The 23,376-nt window shown below is 36.4% G+C and overlaps 2 protein-coding genes and 2 non-coding genes across 5 annotated transcripts; 2 read left to right on the top strand and 2 right to left on the bottom strand.

The window, feature by feature from the left end:
* Window positions 1–1,318: 1,318 nt before the first annotated feature.
* Window positions 1,319–1,413, top strand: LOC119993910. The gene has a single exon (XR_005466604.1). It is a non-coding gene; the product is annotated as a small nucleolar RNA Z43 (small nucleolar RNA).
* A 370-nt stretch (window positions 1,414–1,783) lies between these two features.
* LOC119993909 lies at window positions 1,784–1,876 on the top strand. Its single transcript, XR_005466603.1, has one exon. It is a non-coding gene; the product is annotated as a small nucleolar RNA snR60/Z15/Z230/Z193/J17 (small nucleolar RNA).
* Window positions 1,877–4,233: 2,357 nt separating this feature from the next.
* On the bottom strand, window positions 4,234–6,850 carry LOC119992889 (chloroplast processing peptidase-like). 2 transcript variants are annotated; one of them, XM_038839702.1, is made up of 5 exons: window positions 6,335–6,850; window positions 5,263–5,416; window positions 5,057–5,143; window positions 4,768–4,835; window positions 4,234–4,683 (listed from the first exon to the last, which is right to left on the bottom strand). In XM_038839702.1, the coding sequence occupies exons 1-5, from the start codon at window positions 6,751–6,753 to the stop codon at window positions 4,551–4,553; spliced, it is 861 nt and encodes a 286-aa protein (XP_038695630.1). In that variant the 5' UTR covers window positions 6,754–6,850; the 3' UTR covers window positions 4,234–4,550. The 2 variants fall into 2 exon arrangements, with proteins under 2 accessions (XP_038695630.1, XP_038695629.1); XM_038839701.1 differs by having other exon boundaries at window positions 5,263–5,400; window positions 6,271–6,828.
* Window positions 6,851–22,136: 15,286 nt separating this feature from the next.
* LOC119992776 lies at window positions 22,137–22,749 on the bottom strand. Its single transcript, XM_038839568.1, has 3 exons — window positions 22,564–22,749; window positions 22,411–22,464; window positions 22,137–22,355 (listed from the first exon to the last, which is right to left on the bottom strand). Exons 1-3 carry the CDS (start codon window positions 22,747–22,749, stop codon window positions 22,137–22,139), a joined length of 459 nt encoding a protein of 152 aa, XP_038695496.1.
* Between the last annotated feature and the right edge of the window lie 627 nt (window positions 22,750–23,376).

Below are 23,376 nucleotides of genomic sequence, written 5' to 3'. Positions count from 1 at the left end.
TATACGTAATTAACAAATTTAAACATAATATAAGATAAGATACGTACCAAAAAACGAATGCAAGTAGAAATCAACAAAAAATTATTACCGTTTAGTTGCTTAACGGTTATTGGAAACCACTGAACTCAAACACTCCCTCCCTCTTTGTATGACTTCTTTTGTTTGTGCATATGGGAGGGTGCCTCTGGCTTGGTTTATAGACAAAAGATGCCGCTGTTCATAATTGCGGCATTGCTTGGGATTCTTTGATGCCGTCATCTTAAACCGCGGCATTACTTTGGATTCTAACAAGCCGCTACTATCAAAAGCGGCACCTTGATGCCATTGTTGAGATATGAGGTGCCGCTGTTCAAATCTCACTGTGTCGCTCTTTCAAACAGCGGTTAAAGCAATTTTCACTAAGCCGCTGTTTGTAACAGCGGCATCACTAATACAAATAGGTGTCGCTATTACCAACAACGACACTGTGCTAATTCCCTAATAAATTACAAAAGGGAGACAAATATCCAATAAAAAAACGTACGGATGCTAAAACCAAAAAAAGCTCGGTTTGATAATGCTTGGCCCGATAGCAATAGGTGATATCCTCTAGCCCATTTTATCATTTACGGTGCTAAAAGTTCTAAAAAATTTGAAATAAAAAAGCAGCTAATATGTATTGAGGATTTACAGAGGAAAAGATTGTTATCAGGGCCAAGTCATTTCTTAATAAATTAAAAAAAAAATTAAATGGCTTGAACCTATCCTTGTTTAACTTTAAAGACAATGCTAGAGACGTCCAAAATTTGAACCCCAAAAGTCTTCTAAATCTGCGTGACATTAAAATATCCATTGATTAAAAACACACATGTAGATCCCACTTCACATCCAACGCTCCACATTAAATGGTGATCTTTTGGGGTCACTTTTTGGGGGTCTCAAGCATTATCCTAACTTTAATATCATCCGTCCATTCAATGATCCAGTTATTTAGCGAACGTAGCGCGTCCGTTAACGTGCACTTTAGCGTACGTTAGTATTTCTGTATTTGGGGCAAAACCCTACAATCTCTAGGAGTCGTAGTCTCTCCTTATAAGTGGCAGCTAACGAACCTCTGTGAAGGACAATTCCGTGCTCTTCCTCTGGGCCTCCCTCCAGTGTATTCTCTAAGTTGGGGCTTCTTCTTCCTCTGTGTTGGGTTACAAATCAGTGTTTCCGTTTGTAAATTTTTTGTACGCTATTCGATCTGGTTTATAGTCCTTCGAAAGCCGATTGGATTTTCCGTTCTCGTTTTTTGTTTTTGGAGCTAATATATGAATTTTCTGTGGAGGAAAGTGAGGGACAGTGACGAATTGATATGAAAGGTCTCGTTCGTCGTAATTGGCTTAGGCCTTGCCGACCATCCTGATATATCACCACCCATATTCTGAGTCCGACCCGAGCAATTTTCCTCATTTTCTGTTTCTTTTGTTGTGTATTTTGCATGTGTTTGGACTGATTTTTGTGATCCAGTTTTTATTGCCGATGATTATACACATTTTTTAATGACAAGCATATGTCTGAATCAAATGTGTCGATCGACCTAATCTTCTCTATGAGGCCATCGTTTTTTCCATTCTTGATTTGTCTCTGCACAATTGTTTTAGGGTTTTTTTTTTCCTTCTTCTTTGGTTGTTCGATTGCTCAGGAATTGTGGGAAACTGAAGGAAAATTTTCATTTTGTATTCAATGTTTTGTTCTTTCATCTGTTAATCAAATCCAAATTGTGCCTGCATTTGATGAATTATGCGAATTTTCGATATATGAGGGTCAGATGATGATCTTAAAGCATAGTTCAGCTGATAATCTCTGTGATTATTATAACTTTATAGTCTTTCGCTCCTATCTGATGACCCTTTTTATAAAAGTGTTAATAGTTTTATGTACACATTTTTGATTTTGTGACTTTGTTAGAGTTCCATGAAATTGTGGACTAGGCAGTTAAGAACATTATTTTGTTTTATGGTGGATTTTTTCCTATCTTTTTTGGTGTGATCATCCTTATTTTGGCAGCCCTTTCTCACAATTTATATTTGATTTCCAAATGAAACCTTAGATTTTGCTTTTGTCCCTTTGAACTTTCTGATGATTCAGTTACTGATAGGACCCAAATATCAATGAAATTAAGATCTTTTAGCATCATTTGCCATGATCCTTTCAATGGAAATATGACCTAATCTCTTGTATGTAGAGGTCTCATCAATGGCAATAAGTTTAGTGCCAACTTCATTTGCAGGCTCAAAAGACTTTCTTCATCCCTAAAATTCAAATTTTAGTTTCTATACACTGTTGACTAAAGTTCCAAAATCAACACAACATGATCCTAATATAAGATTAAATCCAAGCCAAACTTGAAAACAAGTTTTGTAACAGAAACCCAATAAATTTATTCTCTAAAGGAGCCTATAAAAGTTTCTATAACCTCGGCATTAGAACGCATCCCATTTCCTAAAAACATGAGTTTTATCTATTGCTTGTGGCTTATAAAAATTTTCATTTTACTTATTAAACGAAGTTTTAAAACATTTTAACTCTCAAAATGCATGTTAGATTTTTGAAAAATTTACATATTCAGAATAAACACATAAAATTCTCTTTAACAAGATCCATTGTCAATTAGTTTTATAGGGTAAATCTTAATTCCATTGCTTTTTTCAATGAAATTTCAAAAACAAATGAATTCAGAACTAAAACAATGAATTCTAAACTGTGCTTTAAAAACAATAGAATCTATATGAAAACAATAAATTTTGAATAATGAATTATGAGATAAAAGAGTGAAAATAAAATTATTCTATTAATTAAATTAATGGAATAAACCTGTTGGAGTAGCAAATTGATGGGCTACATGTCATTTTTTATTCAATAATGGGGTTTGAGAAGCTTAGTTAAAGAATAAAGTAACAGATGTTACAATTAACCAATAATTCTTCAACTTTAATGACATTTTCCATTCATACAAGCTATTCCATATGCTCATATTCATAAATCATGAATCTTAACTTTAATGATACAATAAGCATCAAAATCATAAATATCCTAAAACGATCTAATCATATCAAATATACCAGAAACATGTGAGTCACCAAAGGTTCGAAACAAGGAAAATTAAGAAATCTCTGTTTCCCCTTTACTGTCTTGAATTTCTTGTAATTAACAATAAAGTTAAGCAAAAAACTCAAACCAAAAACCTTGGAATCATGTCTAAAACAAATACCACTTACAAAAACGTGACAAATAACAGCAAGAGAAGCATTAATTTGTCAAAACTCAATGAATGAACATTATTTGCACCCCATTTTTTACTAAGTACATCCCACTCTAGTGTCTTTTAAAAGGGTTAACGGGGTGTACTTAGTAAAAAAGGGGATGCAAATAATGTTCATCTCTCATTTACTACCTCGTTTATTAAACAAGGAAGAGCTTGATACGAGCCATGTATTCAAAACCTAAACTTTGTTTTTATACTGTTGCAGGTTCTAATCAAAGTGCCATATCACCAAAATATACTCCAAAACTCAAAAGTCAATATCAAGAAGAAATAATGCTATTTTCAACTTTTGATGAAACCATATCAAGAACTTACTAAAAATATTGGAACCCATATATCCAGCACGTATATCATGACTTAATGACATTTTATGGCCACAATAAACAAACTTGATATATATAATTAAATGCCCAGTTCCCTAAAATAGCATTCTAATCACACATGAATTCGATTAGAAAACAAAAATATTAGAGATTCTAACTACATGCAAGGCTATTCACTTGGATCTGAAAGACAAATTTGTACTTGTTTTCTCTAATAAATTATGTAACCGAACATGAAAGGTAACACATGAAATGCAAATTTTAATGTACCGATCCATATATACTAAACAAACCCATCATGTTCGAGAAGGAATAATGTAAATATCATTGAATAAAAACATGGAATTTATAATTATCATATTGAAACTTTTAATCCAAAACACTGTTGGAGCTGACATTGAATAACAAGATGCGATTAAAACAAATAAATAAAAGAAAATTGCAGTAAACTTGGCCAAAATATGATACCCGAAGGGGATTCTGTTTTAAACTTCTCAAAACTCATGGTTAAATCATATCGAAACACAACCCACCAAAATACAACAAAAACCCATAATTTAAAAAACACCTCAAAAAAAACCCATCATAAAATCCCAAGCATAGCCAAAGTAGTGTCTTGTATAGGGTTCTATAGTTCTGCCTTACCCTGTGCACTCAGCAACAGAAGAGAAGTGGGTCAGGTTTATGGTTTTTGTCTGCGACATTTAATTGGATCTTAAGTAATAACATATACAATGTACACTTGCAATGTGAACATTTGATTGCGAATTGAGGCAGTCAAACATTCAAAAATATCCACCACATAAAAAGGGTTTGGTCTCCCTCTAAGAAATAAATAATGGTGGTTTAAGGACCCACAAGAAATTATGTGAGAAGAAGCAAAGAAAACTCAATGATACAACTTGCAAATCAATTGCTGGAATCAGTTGGTTACCAGTTCATTTAGGTGCAGGACTGGTATCTTGCCTGTCAATAGCACAACCGGTCTCTATAACTGTGCCTCCAATCCTATTTGGTGGCCAATACCGAAATATTGATCTCCCTATTATATTCTTTGCAGGAAGGGGACCCCTAGAGAAATAGAGTTCACATTAAGCAAGAAAGAAAAAGAAATAAAAGATTCAGTCCAAACCATATCAAATTAGAAGACCTTACCATATGTGTGAATCGTAACTATTATTACGGTTGTCACCCATCACGAAAACCGAATTCTCAGGCACATGCTGCATTACAAGGCATTGGATAAGTATGTGCACAATCAAAATCATAAAGTATTAAGCCAAACACTGGATGTCAAAGGTGGGTACAGCTTTATGAACTGAGTGCATGTGAAATATCTACTTGGCAAAAGTGCATAATCATCCTTGACTTGGGGTTTGGACAGAAAAAGCAATGGAAACAAAGAAATCTAATGTGATGACGAAACATTCTACAATTCACTTACAATCGGCAACATGTCATATGAAGGTGGTTCGAGAATAAAATTTTCGCCTCTCACAACTCCATTAACCATAAGCTTCCCTTCATGAACCTGCCATCAACCAAATACCATATTTTAATCCTTCCAACTAAACACTTCAAGAGATAATAAAAAGGATTATTCCGGAAGTAAAAACATATAGTAGGAAAAAGGAGGGTGGTAATTCTCACCTCCACAATATCACCTTCTTTGGCAACAACTCGTTTTATAAAGACGTCATCATCAGTGTATCCTACTTGCTGAAGGACTGGCGGACTTTTGAAAATCACAATATCATTGGCACAAGGCTTTCTAAAATAGTATGTAACCTGAAAATTTGCATATCTATCACGCACAATACACCAAAATTTGCAACATAGAAAGCAAATTAAGGACACATGTTCATTAAAATGCTAGAGTCAATATTCCAGAAACAACCTCATCAATTAACTATTTCTACTTGAAATGTGGAAAGAAATGGAATTTACAAATCTGGAAACAGCTTCTGAAGATAATGAAAAAAATATTTGAAGATTGCAATCAACTACTCAAGCTATTAATATACTTTTCTGTGTTGGTTTCTAAAGCTATTAGCATTCTCAGGCTTTCCAGGAGGATACTCAAATCCCCTTGTTGGGTAAAGCATTTCTCCAAGTGTAATTCTATTACATATTCTTCATAAAAGGGCCCAAACCTAATATCCCAGATACCATCCTTCTCAGCGAATCCTTTACCTCAACCTTCTTATCCCATAGGCAAATACCATGAATAAAATTCTTTTCCATTCATAAAAAATTAAAGTAGTCCCAAACTAAATTCAGGGAAAATTACCAGCCAAAAGGCAATATGATAACAATTAGAGGGAAAAAAAACCCGATCATCTTCACAATCTGCATATCACTGGCAATAGTTTCCCCACTACTGTATATATCCACCATTCCACCCTAAGAGACTTCCAATAGTTACTTGCACAAGCAGTTAATAAAGTAAGTTTTTTCACATAAACCTCAACAATCACACCCATGCGGTCATTGCAAAAGTCACCACCGAAACCACAATAAACTTCAAACCCTAATACCTTAATACCATAAAAGCTATTCAATGAATCTTTCATCTCCATTTAAAGTTTCCATTCCATGCGCTAAACTATCAGACCATTACACTACAAAAATCATCATAATACATAAAAGAAACACCACCTTCTCTGCAACAAGTCTGTCTCCAACATCAAACGTAGGATACATCGACAACGAAGGAATGTACCTCGGCTCTGCCACGAATGTTCGAAAAGCAAGCGACACCGCTATCGCTGCGAACACCGTCTTCGCATCATCGGAACTAAAATTCAACCATTCTGGCAAAATCCCATCGAACTTGTCCACCTGCTCATCATCCCCATCTCCTCCCCCTCCGCCATCACCACCACCACCTCCGCTGTCGACCACAGCCTTGGTCTCCTCACTAGAGTCTTTAACTCCATAACAATTTAATCTTCGGAACCGGGCTCTTCGTTCTGGGAAGTGATTGAATATCTTGAGTTCAGGTTTTTTAAGGGGTTTGGAGGAGCTGAAACTAAGAGTTCTGAAATGATTCGAAACGAAATTAGGGTTTCTGAGGGTTGAACCGTCAAGATTAGGACATTGCAGGGAACGAATTGGGGATAGAACCTGCAGGGATGCCATTTTTTCTATAACCAGAGTCCGCGTTTTGGGAAATTGAGTCTCCAAATGGCAAATGCATATCCATTGTCTATCTTGGGTATTGGTTTCTTCTATTGGGTTTATGCGGCTACCATGGCCCATGCTCAACGGTTTCAAATCCTCCAAAAAGACTAAAAAAAAACCAAAAGTTCCATTGTTTTCTACGAGATGATAGGATATTTTCAAACTTGTCCGTTTGGTTAACCTTCCAAGGCAATGATAATAGGATTCCTTTTGCATTACAGCATTTGGCATCACTGGTATTCCAATTAGGGAATCCTAATACCAATTTACAACTCGTATTCCAATTACCAGAGAAATTAATGGCTTAGTAAACATAAATATTCCCGACAGTGACCAACCAATTTCTCTCTAGTTTTTAGTAGAATTTTTTTTCATGTGTTTTCGGATGGATTTATCTATTTGGATTGAGGGGATGTCCGGTTCTCTATGTACCGGACTAATGACCAGTATTGAATATAGACCGTTGGATTGATAAAAGCAAATCCAATGGTCCACTCACGCAAACAAACATCTCCCAAACAAACATCTCCAAAACTGTCTTGTCCCTCTTTTTCTTCTTCGCCCCTCAATTGTCAGGTTCACCACCTCCGACCTTCTGGCCTTGCACCGGATTCGGCACACCGAAGACCTCCTCAATTCGAAGGGATCCTTCTCTAGCACCACAGTGACAATAGAAGAAAGCTCTTCATCTTATTAATTTTTTCTACTCGATTAATTATCTGCAGCATAATTTAATATAAATAAAATTAACAGTAAATCTTAGAAGAAACCAGTTCTTCGACGGCCATGAAAAAAAGAAAGTCGTCAAAAGAGCATTAAGAGGCATAATAGCCACAAACAGGAAAGAGTGCAAAAATAGGATGAGAGCTTGTCCCAGCAAGTTATTGGGATTAAGAGTTATTTCACCGGCTTACATCCATGAATGAACATACACACCAACAACATCAAACTCATAATAAGACCATTGATCTTTCACTAGAGGTAGCATAAGAGTCATTACCAGTCTAGTGAGAAGGTTTCCTGTAAATTAAAGGGTAAGTTAGGCAAGATTGGCTCAGGAGATGGAGGCACATAATATGGCAAAAGTTCTCCGATGGAGGGTGAGGACCCCGAAGGAGAAGGCAGCGTTTCCGTGGTCGGTGTGCCGGAACCGGTGGGTGGTGGGTAGCAGGAGTAACGGCAGACGTCGTCTGCGATTCAAAATTGAGGGGAAGAGAGGAGGGAGAGAGAGAGAATAATTTTTGATACTTTCTTTGATTGAAGAGAGAGAAACGAATAAGAGAAAATTGGGACAAAAACATGAACCTTTAGATTTGCTTTTATCAATCCAACGGTCTATATTCAATACCGGTCATTAGTCCGGTAAATAGAGAACCGGACGTCCCCTCAATCCCAAAGCAAATCTAAAGGTTCACGTTTAGATTTACAGGACGTTGTCATATATATGTAAAGGAAGACTTATGTTGTGTTGGTATCACTTCCAAAAATTTTAAAAATAAAAATAAAAAACAAAAACATAAAACATAAAATATAAAATGAAAACATAAAATTGAAACTTGTGTTTGGTTGAACACTTAAAATTGAAAACAAAAACTGAAAGCATAAAACTAGAAAAAAAGAAAGAAAGTGTGTTTATGCTTTTATTTTCATAATAATGGAATATATCCACATCACTATATTTTTCATAACTGCAGCATTTGTCGTGTCTATTACAACGTAATTTACCATTGAAAACATCAGCACAAAGATAAGAAATAAAACAATAACCCGAAGTATATTTGATCATTATCTTCATATCTCTATACAATTTGCAATCTGAAATCTTAAAGAAAGTGCAATCTATAATAAATGTAATTAGTTCTGTTTCCAAAACTTTTAAAAGACATTTTTTCTTGTTTTCAAAATTTTTGAAAACCTGTTTTTGGTTTTCATAAAAACCAAAACAGAAAATACAAACAAACAATATTTTTTGTTTTTATTTTCTATTTTTTGAAAACTAAAACAAAAAACAAAAAACAAAAATGATACCAAACAGACCCTTAGTGTTGAATCCCATACTTTATTTAAAGCGCAGAATCCGTCTAACACCATTAACATATGGATCTCATCACGTGTGGGGGCCGCACTTATACCAAATGAATGGTGTTAAATGGATCTGCACTGTAAATAAAGTGCAGAATCCCTCCCCTAAAAATTTTCATGTATATAAGCACGAATACTTAGCTAAAAATTCTTATCCTAGACTTGTATATGAAGTGTGTTGATCTTTGAGTCTCAATTGCATCACAAAATCTAATCTTGTATACATAACATTCATTTTTATCACAATACATAAGCCAATTATTGAGGATTGCAGTTTCTCAACAGCCTAAAACCACCTATGTAGGGATCAGTTCAGAAAATACCTAGAAAACTCAAATAGACACATACAAACTCAAAACTGGGTTTCCAAAAATCCAACATAGTTTCAAAAAATCAAAACCTTGTCGATGGAGGCTCCCTAAACAACAAATCGAATAATCCACCAGTGAAGAAGAAGAAAGAAATTTGAAGTCGATTTCCTAGGAATAAATCGAGAGAGGAACCCAAAAAATGAAAGAGATATGATGCTGCTAGTTGATTTCCTCTTAAAAAAATCACGAGAGGAACCCAAAAATCGAGAGGAAGCAATTGAGACAAGCACGGGAGGTGAAATTGACGAATCGGGTTAGGGCTTCTAAAGGGTAGAAATCTTGTAACCCAAACTTTTTTAATCTTAGCCGTTCAATAAATCCAACGGCTGAGATAGAAGTGTGCAAGTTATGTTAACTCGCGGGTGTGCATAAGAGAATTATATATATATATATATAATAGGAATTCTCTTGTGAGGTCCTAAAATGAAGATTGAGCTTAAATCACAAGAAGTTCAACTTATTAGAACCTGACGGTCGAGGTGGAGCGTTGCAGAGCGTGAAGAAGGAAATGAATTTGCAATTTTGCATTGGCTGTTCGCATGGTGACCATAAGAAACAGTGCAAGAGTGTAAGAAAATTGTTGTGTAGTGCTTAATGCCAATGTGTTTTGTGTTCTGACAAGCAGCAACGATTCTTATCCACATAATATTTATCAGAAATAGATTTTAGGTAACTGTTTGAGGCTTGAAGGATGTTGAACCAGAATATGTAAATTTGATTAGGGGAAATCTAACTTTTCATCTCTTAACTATACACGTACACGTGATTTCATTTTCTCCTTGAAACTTTTCTTTTCCCAATTTCGCGTTTCAATTATGAAAAAATACTTATTTCATCTTTCAAGTGAAAAAATGACCGGAATAATCATGCGCAGGGGCGGAGGGAGGGGGGGACTACACTAGGTTGTAGTCCCCCCCAACCCCCACACCCCCACACCCCAATACTATATATATATATATATATATATATATATCCTACAACATATATATACAGCATATATATATACACACATATGTATACTACATATATATATATATATATATATATATATATCCTAATTCCTACAACATATATATACATATATACATTACTATATATATACATATATACTTATATATACACTATATATATATATATGTTTATATATATATCTTTTATGTGTATTTTCTAGTAAGTGTATATATATATATGTTTGTATCTTTAGACTATGATACTTTATTACCTAATAGTAATGAATGATACATAACAATAATAACTTTCATTCTATTATTATTTATATTAAACAATAATACATAACAATACTTACATGTTCTAGTCGTATCTTACATGGTCTTTAATTAATTTTCATCAATTTTAATATGTATTTATGTTAAACTATTGTGTTCTTTTATGATACCAAATATTGAGATGAATTTTCATCCATAATATCATTTTCATAAGTTGTATTATTGTAAAATACCCTAAAAAAAATTTTCGGGGCACTGCTCCGGAACCTCCGCAAATTTTTTTTTGAACAAACCAAAATGTGTCAGCCCACCCCATGATCAATTCCTGGCTCCGCCCCTGATCATGCGTGACACCTATATACTCATAAATAGCATCGACCATGAAGATGACTTCATAGTGCTTCTTCAACTTCTAAGTAATGGAGAATTCTCAACTGCCTTGTTGCTTTAATTACTTCAGTGATATAGTAGATGTCATTATGGCCATCCTCCATTCTAGTCATATAGTGATCCGTTGCATGTAATGTGATTGTTGTTCAACCAACGACTCTCTTGCACATGAGATAAACGCTATCAAGAACATGAGATTTTTTTGGTTTGATGAGGTTTATTGATTTGGGAAAAAATCATAATCCAACATGTGTTTCCAGAAATGATGCCACATAAGATTTCTTATTTTAGGTTTGTCCAAGTGAGATGTCAAATATGATTTTTCATCACTGAAATTTTTCGGTGGACGAACAAGGTGTTTTTCCGTAATTGTGTACTAAATGAGAAAAAAAGTTTAAGGAAGAAAATAAAAACCACGTGTATAATTTAGAGACCAAAAATTATATTTTGCCAATAGATAATTATTCGTTGGATGAAGTTGAGCCACAACAGCTTCATTGCAAGGTCAAATTATTTTTGTACGATTTTTTTTTTGTCAATTTCTGCATTTTTTCCCCATTTTTTTGAACTATATATTTTATTTTATTTTTGTGAAAACGGGTATGCATGATAACTTAAAATATATTAACAATTAAATAAAGTAAAAAAATAAAACAAAATAGTAAGTCTGAAAAAACCAATATGAATATTATTCAACTTCTTATTTATTACTTCAAATAACTGACATGAAGTTTCATATATAGAAGTGGACCACAAATTAAAATTCCCTTATTGGTAGTCTTGACATTTTTCCCACATTTTCGCAGTCTTGCTCCAAATTTTATATTCTTTATCTTCTCCTTCAGAATCAAATTTTTGTAGTGCAATACTTGTGAAGAACAGATGACAAGGTAGACCAAATTTCGCAAGGTTTGTGCAGAGAATATCACTAATACTCCCTTTATTGAGAAATATATAGTTATATATTAGTTCCTCATCGAGTATATCAAACTTCTCATCGCACTTCTTAAATGCTTTACCATGCTCAGAGTGTACAGTGATAGATCCACTGAGCACCAAAATTAAAACCAACACGACTGAAATTAGATTCATCATTGCCATGTTGTTTAAAATATAAATACTAAGTACTGGATTTTTTTTGTTTTGGTTATTGAGATACTAAACAAGGACAACTATTTATAGGAGGATGATAAAAGGGAACGAGTGTGTACATTTATAGTTTTCTAACGTTTTCCTTTATTTTTCTTCAGTTTAATTTATTGCTTTTAGTTCTCTTTATTATTCATTCAATGTTGCTTTAATATGTGGGTTTATAGAATTATTTTAGATGTCTTTAATGTACATTTATAAATCATATATTCATATTACAAGATTTTATAATGTCATATAAGAAAGGGAGAAGTAACGATTTGGTCCATATACTTTCGAAAATGGGCCAACTAAGCCCCTGTATTTATTTTTGTGTCAAAGAAGCCCTCCTACTTTGAACAGTGGACCACGTTAGCCCTTCTGTCCCATTTTCCGTTAAAACGTGCTTACATGACATAAAATGTGCTGACATGGATATAATTAGCAAATGTTCCCAGTTGCTTGGGCTGTTGTTCTAGTGGAGAACACAGAAACTTGGACTTGGTTTTTGAACTTGTTGAAGCATGACCTAGGTTCTGCTGAGGGTGAAGGCTGGACATTGATAAGTGAGAGACAAAAGGTATGTACATAATTTGCTAATGTACTTTTATGAATAATACCTTGTTGTCCAACAATACTAATAATACTTTGCTTTTGGATGTAGGGCTTGGTTGGTGCTGTTGCGGATACATGGTCGAAAGCTGAACATAGATTCTGCTGTTTGTCATTTATATGCAAATTGGTGCAAAACGAATTCAGGAAGGCAGTTGAAGAACCTATTCTGGGCTCTTGCCAAATGCACTAACAAATCTAACTTTGATATGAAGTACAAAGAGCTTGAAAAAGTTCATCCTGCTACTGCCAAGGATTTGTTGCTTGTCGATCCTAAGTATTGGTGCAAAGCATACTTTAGTCCATTCTCGAGATGCGACTCATGTGACAACAACTTGTGTAAAGCTTTTAATAGCACTATTGTGGAAGCAAGAAACAAATCCATCATATCTATGCTAGAAGATATAAGGAGAGTAGTGATGCGAAGAATTAGAGTAAACGAGTTGCGGTATCTACATGGAAAAATGACTTTGGTCCACTAATACAAAAAAAGTTGCAGAATAATGTGAAGGAAAGTTATATGTGGATGTCTGAATGGAATGGAGGAGGTAGTTATGAAGTGAAGTGTGGGAGAAGTCAGTACGTGGTTCGATTACGTGAGGGGACGTGCTCATGTGGGGCATGGGAACTTTCTGGAATCCCATGTACCCATGCTGCCCGAGCAATTCATGACAATGGTGATAAGGCAGAAGAATACATCAATCTTTGGTACAAGACGACTACTTATTTGAGGGCATATTCTAAACCACTTGAGCCAATCAGAGGGGAGGATATGTGGCCAAGAAGTGAGCAAGAAGGTGTGGTTCCTCCTAAATTGAGGAAAATGCCTGGGAGACCAAAGAAGAAAAGAAGAAGAGAATTTCCTGAGAATATTGTAAAAACCAAATTGACCAGGGAAGGAAGGAAAATGACTTATCATGTGTGTGGTGGTAAGGGCCATAATGCAAGAAGCAAGACATGTCCAGGTAGGAGTACTTCAAGTAGCCAAGTTAGTGACCTAACTATGGCACATAGACCAAGTCAGTGTGCATTTGGCTCAAATGTAGCTCCTACAAGGGCTACTGCCAGTAGGACTGTGCATCAAGGAAGTGGCAGTACTGCTAGCAGGCCTGCGCATCAAGGAAGTGCCATTAATTTTGTGTCAGCAAATGCAGTTGCAAACTTTGTTGCAGGTCAAATAATCGATGGACAATCTAGCAGCTCATTGGCAGCCACAAAGACAGGTACATTAGCCCTTTTCACAAAGAGTGCAGGCCTAAGACAAAACCAAAGAAACGAACATTGCTAACTGGATTTGGACTCTATATCAATCCTAAAACCGGTTGATCAATTCTAAATGTAAGTGTTCAACCATCAATTCACGTATACAGTATGCATCTGTAACTTTAATAATGAAATAACATAATCTTTTTGTTTATTTTGCAACCTGGAACATCTATGTCAAGGGTCATCGATTGTGGAAGTCAGAATACGAAATCGAAGAGTAATTCTTCCAAAGAACAAGGCGATGGTGGCTCTTAGATGGGGACTGAATATTTTGACTATGGATTTCATGTTTAAACTTTTAAGATGTATTATGTTAAACTTGTATTGAGACTTATGGGGTTTTGTATTGTTATGTGTGTTATTTCATGTTATGTTGAATTATAATTGAAGGACTTTGTGTGTTATGTGTTATTTGCTAGGTTTACTTTTTTTGATCTGGATTACAGGACATTTTGGAACTGATTGAAACAAAGGGTTGAATTGACCCATTTTTTACAACTATAAGGGCTTATTTGACCCATTTATAAAAGTATAAGGGCATCAATATATCGATTTCATAAAGTTACAAGCAGGTAGAAATTTAATGCCACGTGTCATCAATTAATTGGTCAATGACACGCTGGAAATACACGTGGAATATCAAAAAATTAAAAAAATGACATGTCATTGACTAACTACCAAGGCAGCACGTTTTAACGAAAAATGGGACAGAAGGGCTAACGTGATCCACTGTCCAAAGTAGGAGGGCTTCTTTGACACGAAAATAAGTACAGGGGCTTAGTTGGCCCATTTTCGAAAGTACAGGGGCCAAATCGTTACTTGTCCCTATAAGAAACTATATCAAAGCAAATGTTTGATTATTAATATTGGGTGCGTTTGGCACTCATGTTTGTAAGAACTAGACTAGATCATATATAAGAACTTAAACAACAAATTAAGCATTATTTATATTCAAAAATTGTCTATGATTTACATACCTGTTTCAACCATGTTGATTTCCATGTATGATAACCTGTAAAACAATGTGAAAACAGTGGGTAGAAGTCTTCCTCACATTCTCTAAACCTTGGGCACAATGGATTCACTTGAATGGTTCTAGAGTTGTGAAGGGACCTAGCCCATATATAAATTTTAATACCCTAATAAACACTATATATGAAAATCAAGATCAAAATCACACGAAAGGGCAGGCTACTATACATGGACATGTTAGGCAGATTCAAGACAGTTTTGATCAAAGAAGTTAATAAGGCAAGCAAGAATCAAAGAAATCGACACAAGTATTTTAGAGTGGTTTGGAGACCCTTCTCCTACATCCACTACCTAGGTTCACCAACTTAGGACTTTCCAACCTCTACTAAGATGTGGTTTTTCAAAGAGCTTCACAAAACTCTTACACCAAGGGTTTCAAAACATTCCCTCAAACTACTAGGGTTTCAAAGCATTCCCTCAAAGTCCAAGGATTTCAAGCACTCCCTCAAACTAAACTTCACAAGGTTACAAGTTGTCCTCATAATGGACTTTTACAAAGAGTACGATAGAACAAAGTTCTCACAATCTAGCACTAGGCTATTTGGTGTGAAACTTTCTCAAATACACCTCACGGGTTGTATGAATAATGTACAAAAGGTGTTTACAGCCCTAAAGATGTTGAGACTTCAACCTTTGCACTAAGCAATTGATTGGTGAAGCTCTTGAAGAGTGTGGCTCGGTTAAAGAAGCTTTCTTCAACAAATGATGTGTAGTCTCTTCTCTTTCTAACAGCAAATTGATGAGAACTAGTATTGCAATTGGGTAGAAGCTTTAAATTAATGATCAATGATAGCTTGAATGTGTTGCAAGAATTTCTCTCTAGGTTTTCACATTTGCTTCTCCAAGTTGAATGAGAACGAGACCCCTCTTTTGTGTCAATGCTCTCTTTAGATCATAGCCGTTGGATCCTTTTTAATCTTCAATCTCAGCCTTCAATTTCACTTCCCAATCTGAACCATTGAATCAAAGATATCATAAAATCATGACCTTCCATAGGATAGCCGTTGGGAGCATGCTTAGACTTCAAGATGGTTCTTCCATTTAATTGTTGTCACAAGCTCATCCTTTTAGATCATAATAATTTTTTTAATTTGGACCATCAAACTTAGCTTTAAACATAGACCATAGGATGTAAAACCTCAACAAATCTGGTCCTTCAAATATATAGCCATTTGTCTTGAATTAAGCTCCAAAATATCTCCTCTTCAAGGACTTATTTGGTGGTAGCAATCAAGACTTCATTCCTCCTCAAATTAGCTCTCAAACATGGCAAACAAGTCACATTCTATTGTTGCCAATTGCGCATTAGCACATACTTGCCCAACACAGCTCCCATGCAAACAGCCCACACTCTTGCACAATGTCATAGTCGGGTCCAACAAGAACTAATTCTTGGCACAGCTGAATCTTTCTCTTTAGCACAAATAAAATCATCTAATGACACCGATAAAATGCATCTTCAATATGCCCGAAAATGATAGTCCTAAGATTTTTTTCAATCACCATTCAATATTGACCTTAGTGGTACGTTGGTGAACTAGATTTTTCTTGGTTTCCTAGAGCTCTAAGCTCATGACTGAAAACCGGATCATAAATATTGTCCAAACTGAATTTTGAGTGATATACGATCGTCATGATGATTAACCTACAAAGAAATAGGAGGTAGAACTCCCCAATTATATATAAGCTTAAAGAGCTTCATATAAAGCATTTAGGTTAATAATAATTCAAAGCAGCCCAGAAAATTCTAATTCATGTATGATAAATCATTTTAGACATGTTAGAATGTGTATATAAAATTTCATAACATTTGGGTAAGGTTTGATCACTCAACGAAGCAAGTAACTCAAGATAGTCAAAAACCAATAAACTCCTAGTGTACAGCTACTACCCTGTGCAGTCCCTATATGTGGAGGTCGAATATCATGGTAAATATATTGCACATACCAAATTTCAAGTCAATTGGTTCATAAATGACAAAGTTATGGCCTAACCAAGTTGACTACACAAATAGGGCACATATAGCAAACTTAGTTTAAATGACATTTTCTTTCGAACCATCCCGAGTCAAATATGTTCATAATGATGAAACTAAGGTTCATATAAAATTTCATGTCAATCGGAGTTCATTTGGTTCACCACATTCATAAAGGAACACATATGCACAAAACTTAAGTTTTATGTGAAAACCTAATTTTGGCGGACTTTAAGCATATGACCAAATGTAAATGTAATACACTTAATTTCACTTGATTCTTGTCCTGGAACATCTATTAGACCCTCATGGACATGTGGTTCAAGTTCCAAGTCATTAGGACTTTAGTCGGTTAAATTATGATTATTAGAAGGTTAATGCCCTAACTTAGTTCATGTATGTTCATTTTCAAAACTTAATTTCCAATACTATATCAAGCAAATATAGATGTCAAATTCACATAGAGATAGATATAAGCCTCACTTAATACATGTAATCACATAAGTCAAGTAGTAGGACATAATCATTCAAATTCAATTCTCATAATTCAAACCTTACTTAAAATAACATACAAATTGTTTTAATTTCTTCAAAATCCAACATGTAGAACCATAGGTCCAACTATGCCAACTTGTGATGGTTCCAAATTGATGGAAGTATGGGCTTCAAGAAAAGTAGATCCATGATTGGCTTTACGAAATTTGAGAAACCATTACTAGAATCAGAATATCAATTGAAAAGAATAAACTAGATCACTAGAAATAAATTGTACGAAAATTTGAAAGTCAAATCACTAGAAAGTAATTGAATGGAAGCTCAACCAGAACAGCAACTCAAAACTGATGCCCCCTTTAAACTAGATCACTAGAAATAACCAGGGCATCTGCATGGTCATTATGCTCCCTTGGGATCTGGATTATCTTATGGTCTTGCAGTTGGCCGAGCAACTCCTTTATTTTCTCCAAGTATGTTGCCATTGTCTCCATCCTCACATTATATAGCTCAGTGATTTGGTTGACTACAAGTCGAGAATCCGAATAGATAACCAACTCCTTCACTCCCAACCTTAAAACATTCAAGATTCCCTGGAACAAAGCCTCGTATTCAGCCTCATTATTTGTTGTAGGGAATCCTGAATGTATGGCCATCTCCAGAACTTCTCCTTCTGGAGCCACAAGAACAATCCCTGCTCCGAACCCCCTCCTTGTCGAATAACTGTCGACCTACAACTCCCAAGGATGTGGAAGTGTCACATGTACTGTAATAACCCGAACTTCTTTTCTTGTAGAAATTAGGTAGGCCCAACATGTGTTGAGTATATAGAAATATTTAAAACTATTAGAAATAAAAACCAAGTGAATTGGGAGTATACAAGTGGTTTAAAAACTGAAAATTTGGGTTACAGGTGTAACCGTCCGGACAGCTTTAATAAAATGGCACAGATTTTTCAAATGAGCAGAGGTGTCCGGACAGCCTTCTAGGGTGTCCGGATACCTCTTTAAAAAAAAATTTCCGAGAATGGTTTTAAACACTCATTTCGCGAATTCTCTTAACACACCCGACCTAAACAAGCCCTAAATCCCATTTTCTCTCAAATTTCCTTCCTCCCATCAACCTAAGATCATCAATCAAGGTAAGATTGTCCTCTTTCAAGTTGTTTCAAGTTGGATTCATGACTTCTCTCTCTAGCTTACATATTCTTAAATTCCTCTCTCTTTGTTCTAGTCTTTCAAGGTTTGAACCCAAACACAAATCCATGAGTTCCTACATCATTTGAGGCCTAAAGGAAGCTTGAGTCCCTTCCTTCTACTTGTTTATATAACCTTGGTAAGTTTCTTAAACCTAAAAGCTAGTATTTAGAGATTGGGTAATTTGGGATTCTAGGGTTTTATGAGTTTTATAGATTTGGGGAAAAATCTTTAAATTAGATGAAATTAGTGATTTAATAGGTTGATTTAGACTTGTTTATGGTTGTATTGCTAGATTCTATTGTTGATTGGAGTAGCAAGCTTGAGTAGGTGAAGTTCAAGAACTTGGAAAGTTTTGGGTAAGAGAAGGTAATGGGTTTTTGATTTATTGAATTAATTTGTGTTAGATATGTGAAATTGAAGTTGTTTGTATATTGATTGGAGGATGGGCTTACCGAATAATAGGTTGGTTGAGGCCGGGAAAATTCAAGGTTGAGTATTGGTTTACATAGCTAATTTTTGGAGTGCGAGGTAGGGAAATTCCACCCTTTGTTATTCTCTTTGAATATGTCTTCCTATTGAGAACATTTATCCTTCCCCATTGTTTATTATGATGCGTTCTCGCCTTAATTGTGCCTAAGGGAGAACAATTTCACTTTGTGTTTTCTTCGTTGTATGATTTGAGTTATATTGCATTCCCTACTTGTTCAATCTTCCATTGAGCATGAATTATTCTTGAACATGCATCATGTAGTGCATATATATATATATATATATATATATATATATATATATATATATATGTAGGTTGTATGTATACCCTATTGCATAACCATGTTAGACATGCATTGTAATTGCATAGTAGATGTCGGGTATGGACCCGTATATCTCCTAGTTGTGTTAAATGTAAAATGTGGAATGCCATTGGGCCGTTCAGGGTTCTTATGAGTACAAGAATGCCGGTGGGTCGAGTCAGGATTCCTTATAAACACCATATGATGATGCCGTTGGGCTGTTCATGGTCCCGATATGTATAGGGATACCGGTGGTCAAAGTTAGGATCTCGTATGGTGTGATTATTTACTTGTGTTTAATGTACATGATGCTAGCTATCATATTGTTGCATTTGTGCCTTTCTTTAATATTTCAGCTTTATGTTATTCACTTACTCTTTATTATTCCCGACTGGGCCTTTTGCTCACCCTTTTCTTTCTCCTATTCCCTCCTCGCAGGTGAGTCTAGTTCCGGTACCAAGGTTGCGGATCAAGAGAAGGGTGCGTGACATGGATGGACCCCTGGAGAGTGATAGGACTAGGTAGTTCTAAACTTTGATTATGTTATTACTATTTTGTCGTATCTATATTTCTTAGTTGAGACATTGTGTGATATCCCTATTCGATGGTGGGATGGACGGTAGGGAGGGTACTCCGTGTGATCGGGACTCCCGAACCGGGTTTGTGGACTTTGTGTCCTGATGATTTCTTATATTTGCTGGATTGCTATTTGCGCTGGATGTTGATTATATATGTTGTTGTATAGAGAAATTATGTGTGACTGTTAGGTGGCCTGAGGCCCTGCTTAGATTTGAGAATTTAACTATGATATGAATTGTTAGATGGTCGGAGGTCCTACCTAGGTTGTGAATATATTTGTGATTTTGCTGCGTGTTTACTCCAGGTTGGCATCCTCCGTATTATGGGGAGGTGCTGTCGAAATTCTTGGTGGCTTAATGATTGAATTAATTAGGAGATTGATTAAGAGGATACCAAAAGTAACGCAGTTCGGGTTGGGGCGTTACATGTACCGTCCACATCTAATGTATTTTCTCAGGTTATTGTTCTGTAGAAAATTCTGCCACAAAATCCGCCAGGGCCTGTGCTTTGATGGATGTCCTTGGGACAAACTGTAAATCGTATTGCACCAGCTCCACATATCACTTGACAACTCTTCCTGACATATCTTCCTTTCGTAGTAGAGTCTTCAACGAGTATTTTGTTATTATAGTCACAGGGAATGCTTGAAAGTAGTGATTCAACTTTCTGGTGGCCATCACTAACGCCAAAAGAAACTTCTCCAAGGGAGAGTACCTTGTTTCAGCATCCAACAGAGTTTTGCTGAAGTAGTAAATTGGGAACTGGTCCTTACCTTCCTCCCGAAGTATAACGACACTGACAACATTGTCCGATACCACCAAGTAAAGTTGAAGTGGTCTCATTCCTTGGGCATGGATAGTAGTGGGACTTCTGTAAGTAACTCTTGAAATCAATGAAGGCCTTCTCGCACTCCTCATCCCACTAGAATGCCCTACCTGACTTGAGTAGTGAAAAAAAGGTCGGAACCTATCCGACACTCTGCTAATGAACTTGTTGAATGCCGCTGCAATGCCAATTAGCTTTTGAATCTCTTTCACGTTTGACGAACGTTCCAAATCTTGGATGGCCTTGACTTGCCCTGGATCAACCTCAATTTCTCATTGGATAACCAGATGACCCAGGAATTTGCCCCTGCAAACCCTTGTGCATTCAGTATTAGATTATTTCTCCGTAAGATATCGAACACCTCCTGGAGATGCAACAAGTGGTCTTGCTGGAGTTTGCTCTTCACCACCATGTCATCTATGTATACTTCCATAGTCTTTTTGATCAAATGACCGAAAAGCATTATCACCATCATCTGTAATATGACACCTATATTCTTTAAACCAAAAGGCATTACTTGATAACAGAATATACCTTTGGGTGTAATGAGCGAGGCTTTCTCTTTATCGGAAGGATGCATTGGAAGTTGGTGGTACCCCCGGTAAGCATCCAAGAAGCTCACCCTTGCCAACCTCTATGTTGCATCCACCAACTTATCAATTTTCGGAAGTGGAAACAAGTCCTTTGGGCATGCCTTGTTCAAATACGTGAAGTCAATGCATACCCTCCATTTTCTATCTTTCTTTTGAACCAAAACCATGTTGGAGAGCCATTCTGGGTATTTCACTTCTTTTATGGCCCCTACTTCTAGTAGGTTCTCAACCTCCCATACCACTACCTCTGTATGCTAAACCGTTGATCTTCTTCCCTTCTGGATGAAGGGTTTGGAACTTGGCTTGACATTCAACTTATGGGTGGCTAATTCTGGGTCTACTCCCGACATCTCATAGGGGATCCATGCAAATACTCCCACATTCCTCCTTAGCAACCCAATTAAGAACTCATTTTTTGGTATATGAAGGCTAGCCCCAACCAAAAAATATCTCTCTAGACTTCCAAGTGCTACTTCCACTTTCTCAAGATCTTCCACCACCATGTCTACCCATGACCTCTTGATGATGATGAACCCTTCTATACTATGTCCGCCTCAATCCTTCATTGAGTGGAACCTTGAGAATCATCGTGTCAATAAAATTGACTACATAGTGCGTAGGATCTTGTTCCTTTGGTTGTGGATCTATTTTCTTGTCTCCAACAATATTCTCTTTGTTAATGAATTCTTTGAGATGTCCTTATCGCACTAGATCCTCCAAGTGCTGCTTGAAGTCTTTACACTCCTCCATTTTATGGCCCTTGTCCTTATGGTAGGAAAATCATTTGGATTGGTTCCGAGTCGATGGATCCCCGGCCATCTTATTTGGTCTCCTAAAGAACAGCTTGTTAACAATCTGAGGTAGGATTTGGTACATGGGGTCTTTAAATATTGTTCTCATCGCTTTGTATGAATTAGGATTTGGAGCCTTGGATGACTCCTTCTCCCGTCCTCCTTCGCCTTTGTCAGCCTTTCTGTTATCCTTCCTCTTGGATCCTTCCTGAGGGTGGGAGAACTAACGATCCCCTTGCTTATCTTTCTCAAGCTTGACATACTGCTTTATCCTTTCCTACAATGTAGTCATATTTCTTGGTGGAGCCATAGTCAAGCTTTCCCACAATTTATGGTCCCGTGGTAGCCCCAACCAGAAGGTTGTTGTTGTAGTATTCTCATCACAATCTTCAATATCTGCGTATGTATTCGAATACGTTGGCGCATAGGCTCTGAGAGACTCTCGTTTCCTCAGGTGTAGTATCCAAAGTTGTCAGATCTCTATTGTTTGCTATGAACCTTGCCATGAAGATCCGTGCCAACTCATTCCATGACGACATTGAGTTTTCTGAAAGCTGATGGAACCACTTCATTGCTGGGCTCCCAATGCTTGATGGGAACATTTTGCACATAAGTCCATCTCAACTTGCCCACAAAGCCATCTTGTGAGAGTACGTCGATATGTGCACCATCGGATCTGTCTTTCCATAGTATATGACAAATGCTGGAGGAGAGAATTTACTTGGGGGATCTTCATGACACAGAGCTCGTACGAAAGGCGTAGAGGTCATCTTCTTAAGAGTCTGCTCAGCCTTCTTATGAGTACTCCATAGGACTTCCCCACATCTTTCTTCAAATTAACTCTTGGTTGATCTTGGGAAGGGCTCTGACACCTAGTCTTTGTCCTTCTTGGCACCGAGGACCTATATCTTATGCTCTGTGAAGATGAAGTGCGCATTCTTCTTTCCATGATCGGACCCCTCCTCCTACAAGACCTTCCTGTGTTATGGCTTTCATTCTCCCGACCGCATTTGGAATTGAAATTCTCACCTTCCTGGGCAATACTTTGGATCACACTAGCCAGGCGTTTACCTTTCCTTCTGATGGATTGAAGCTTCTCCCTCAGGGACTTAGCATGCTCCTGCCTCTACTGGAGGTCTTCTTTTGCCCGAATGAGAGCTTCCTCCAATTCCATTTCGTAAGGAACTTGCCTCCCCACCTCGTCATGCTAATCCCCCTGGAATTGAACA

This window comes from Tripterygium wilfordii, chromosome 23, assembly GCF_013401445.1.
Source record: "Tripterygium wilfordii isolate XIE 37 chromosome 23, ASM1340144v1, whole genome shotgun sequence".
Lineage (NCBI taxonomy): Eukaryota > Viridiplantae > Streptophyta > Magnoliopsida > Celastrales > Celastraceae > Tripterygium > Tripterygium wilfordii.
The sequence above is the reverse complement of the archived record's forward strand: the minus strand, read 5'-3'. Positions and strand labels throughout refer to the sequence as shown.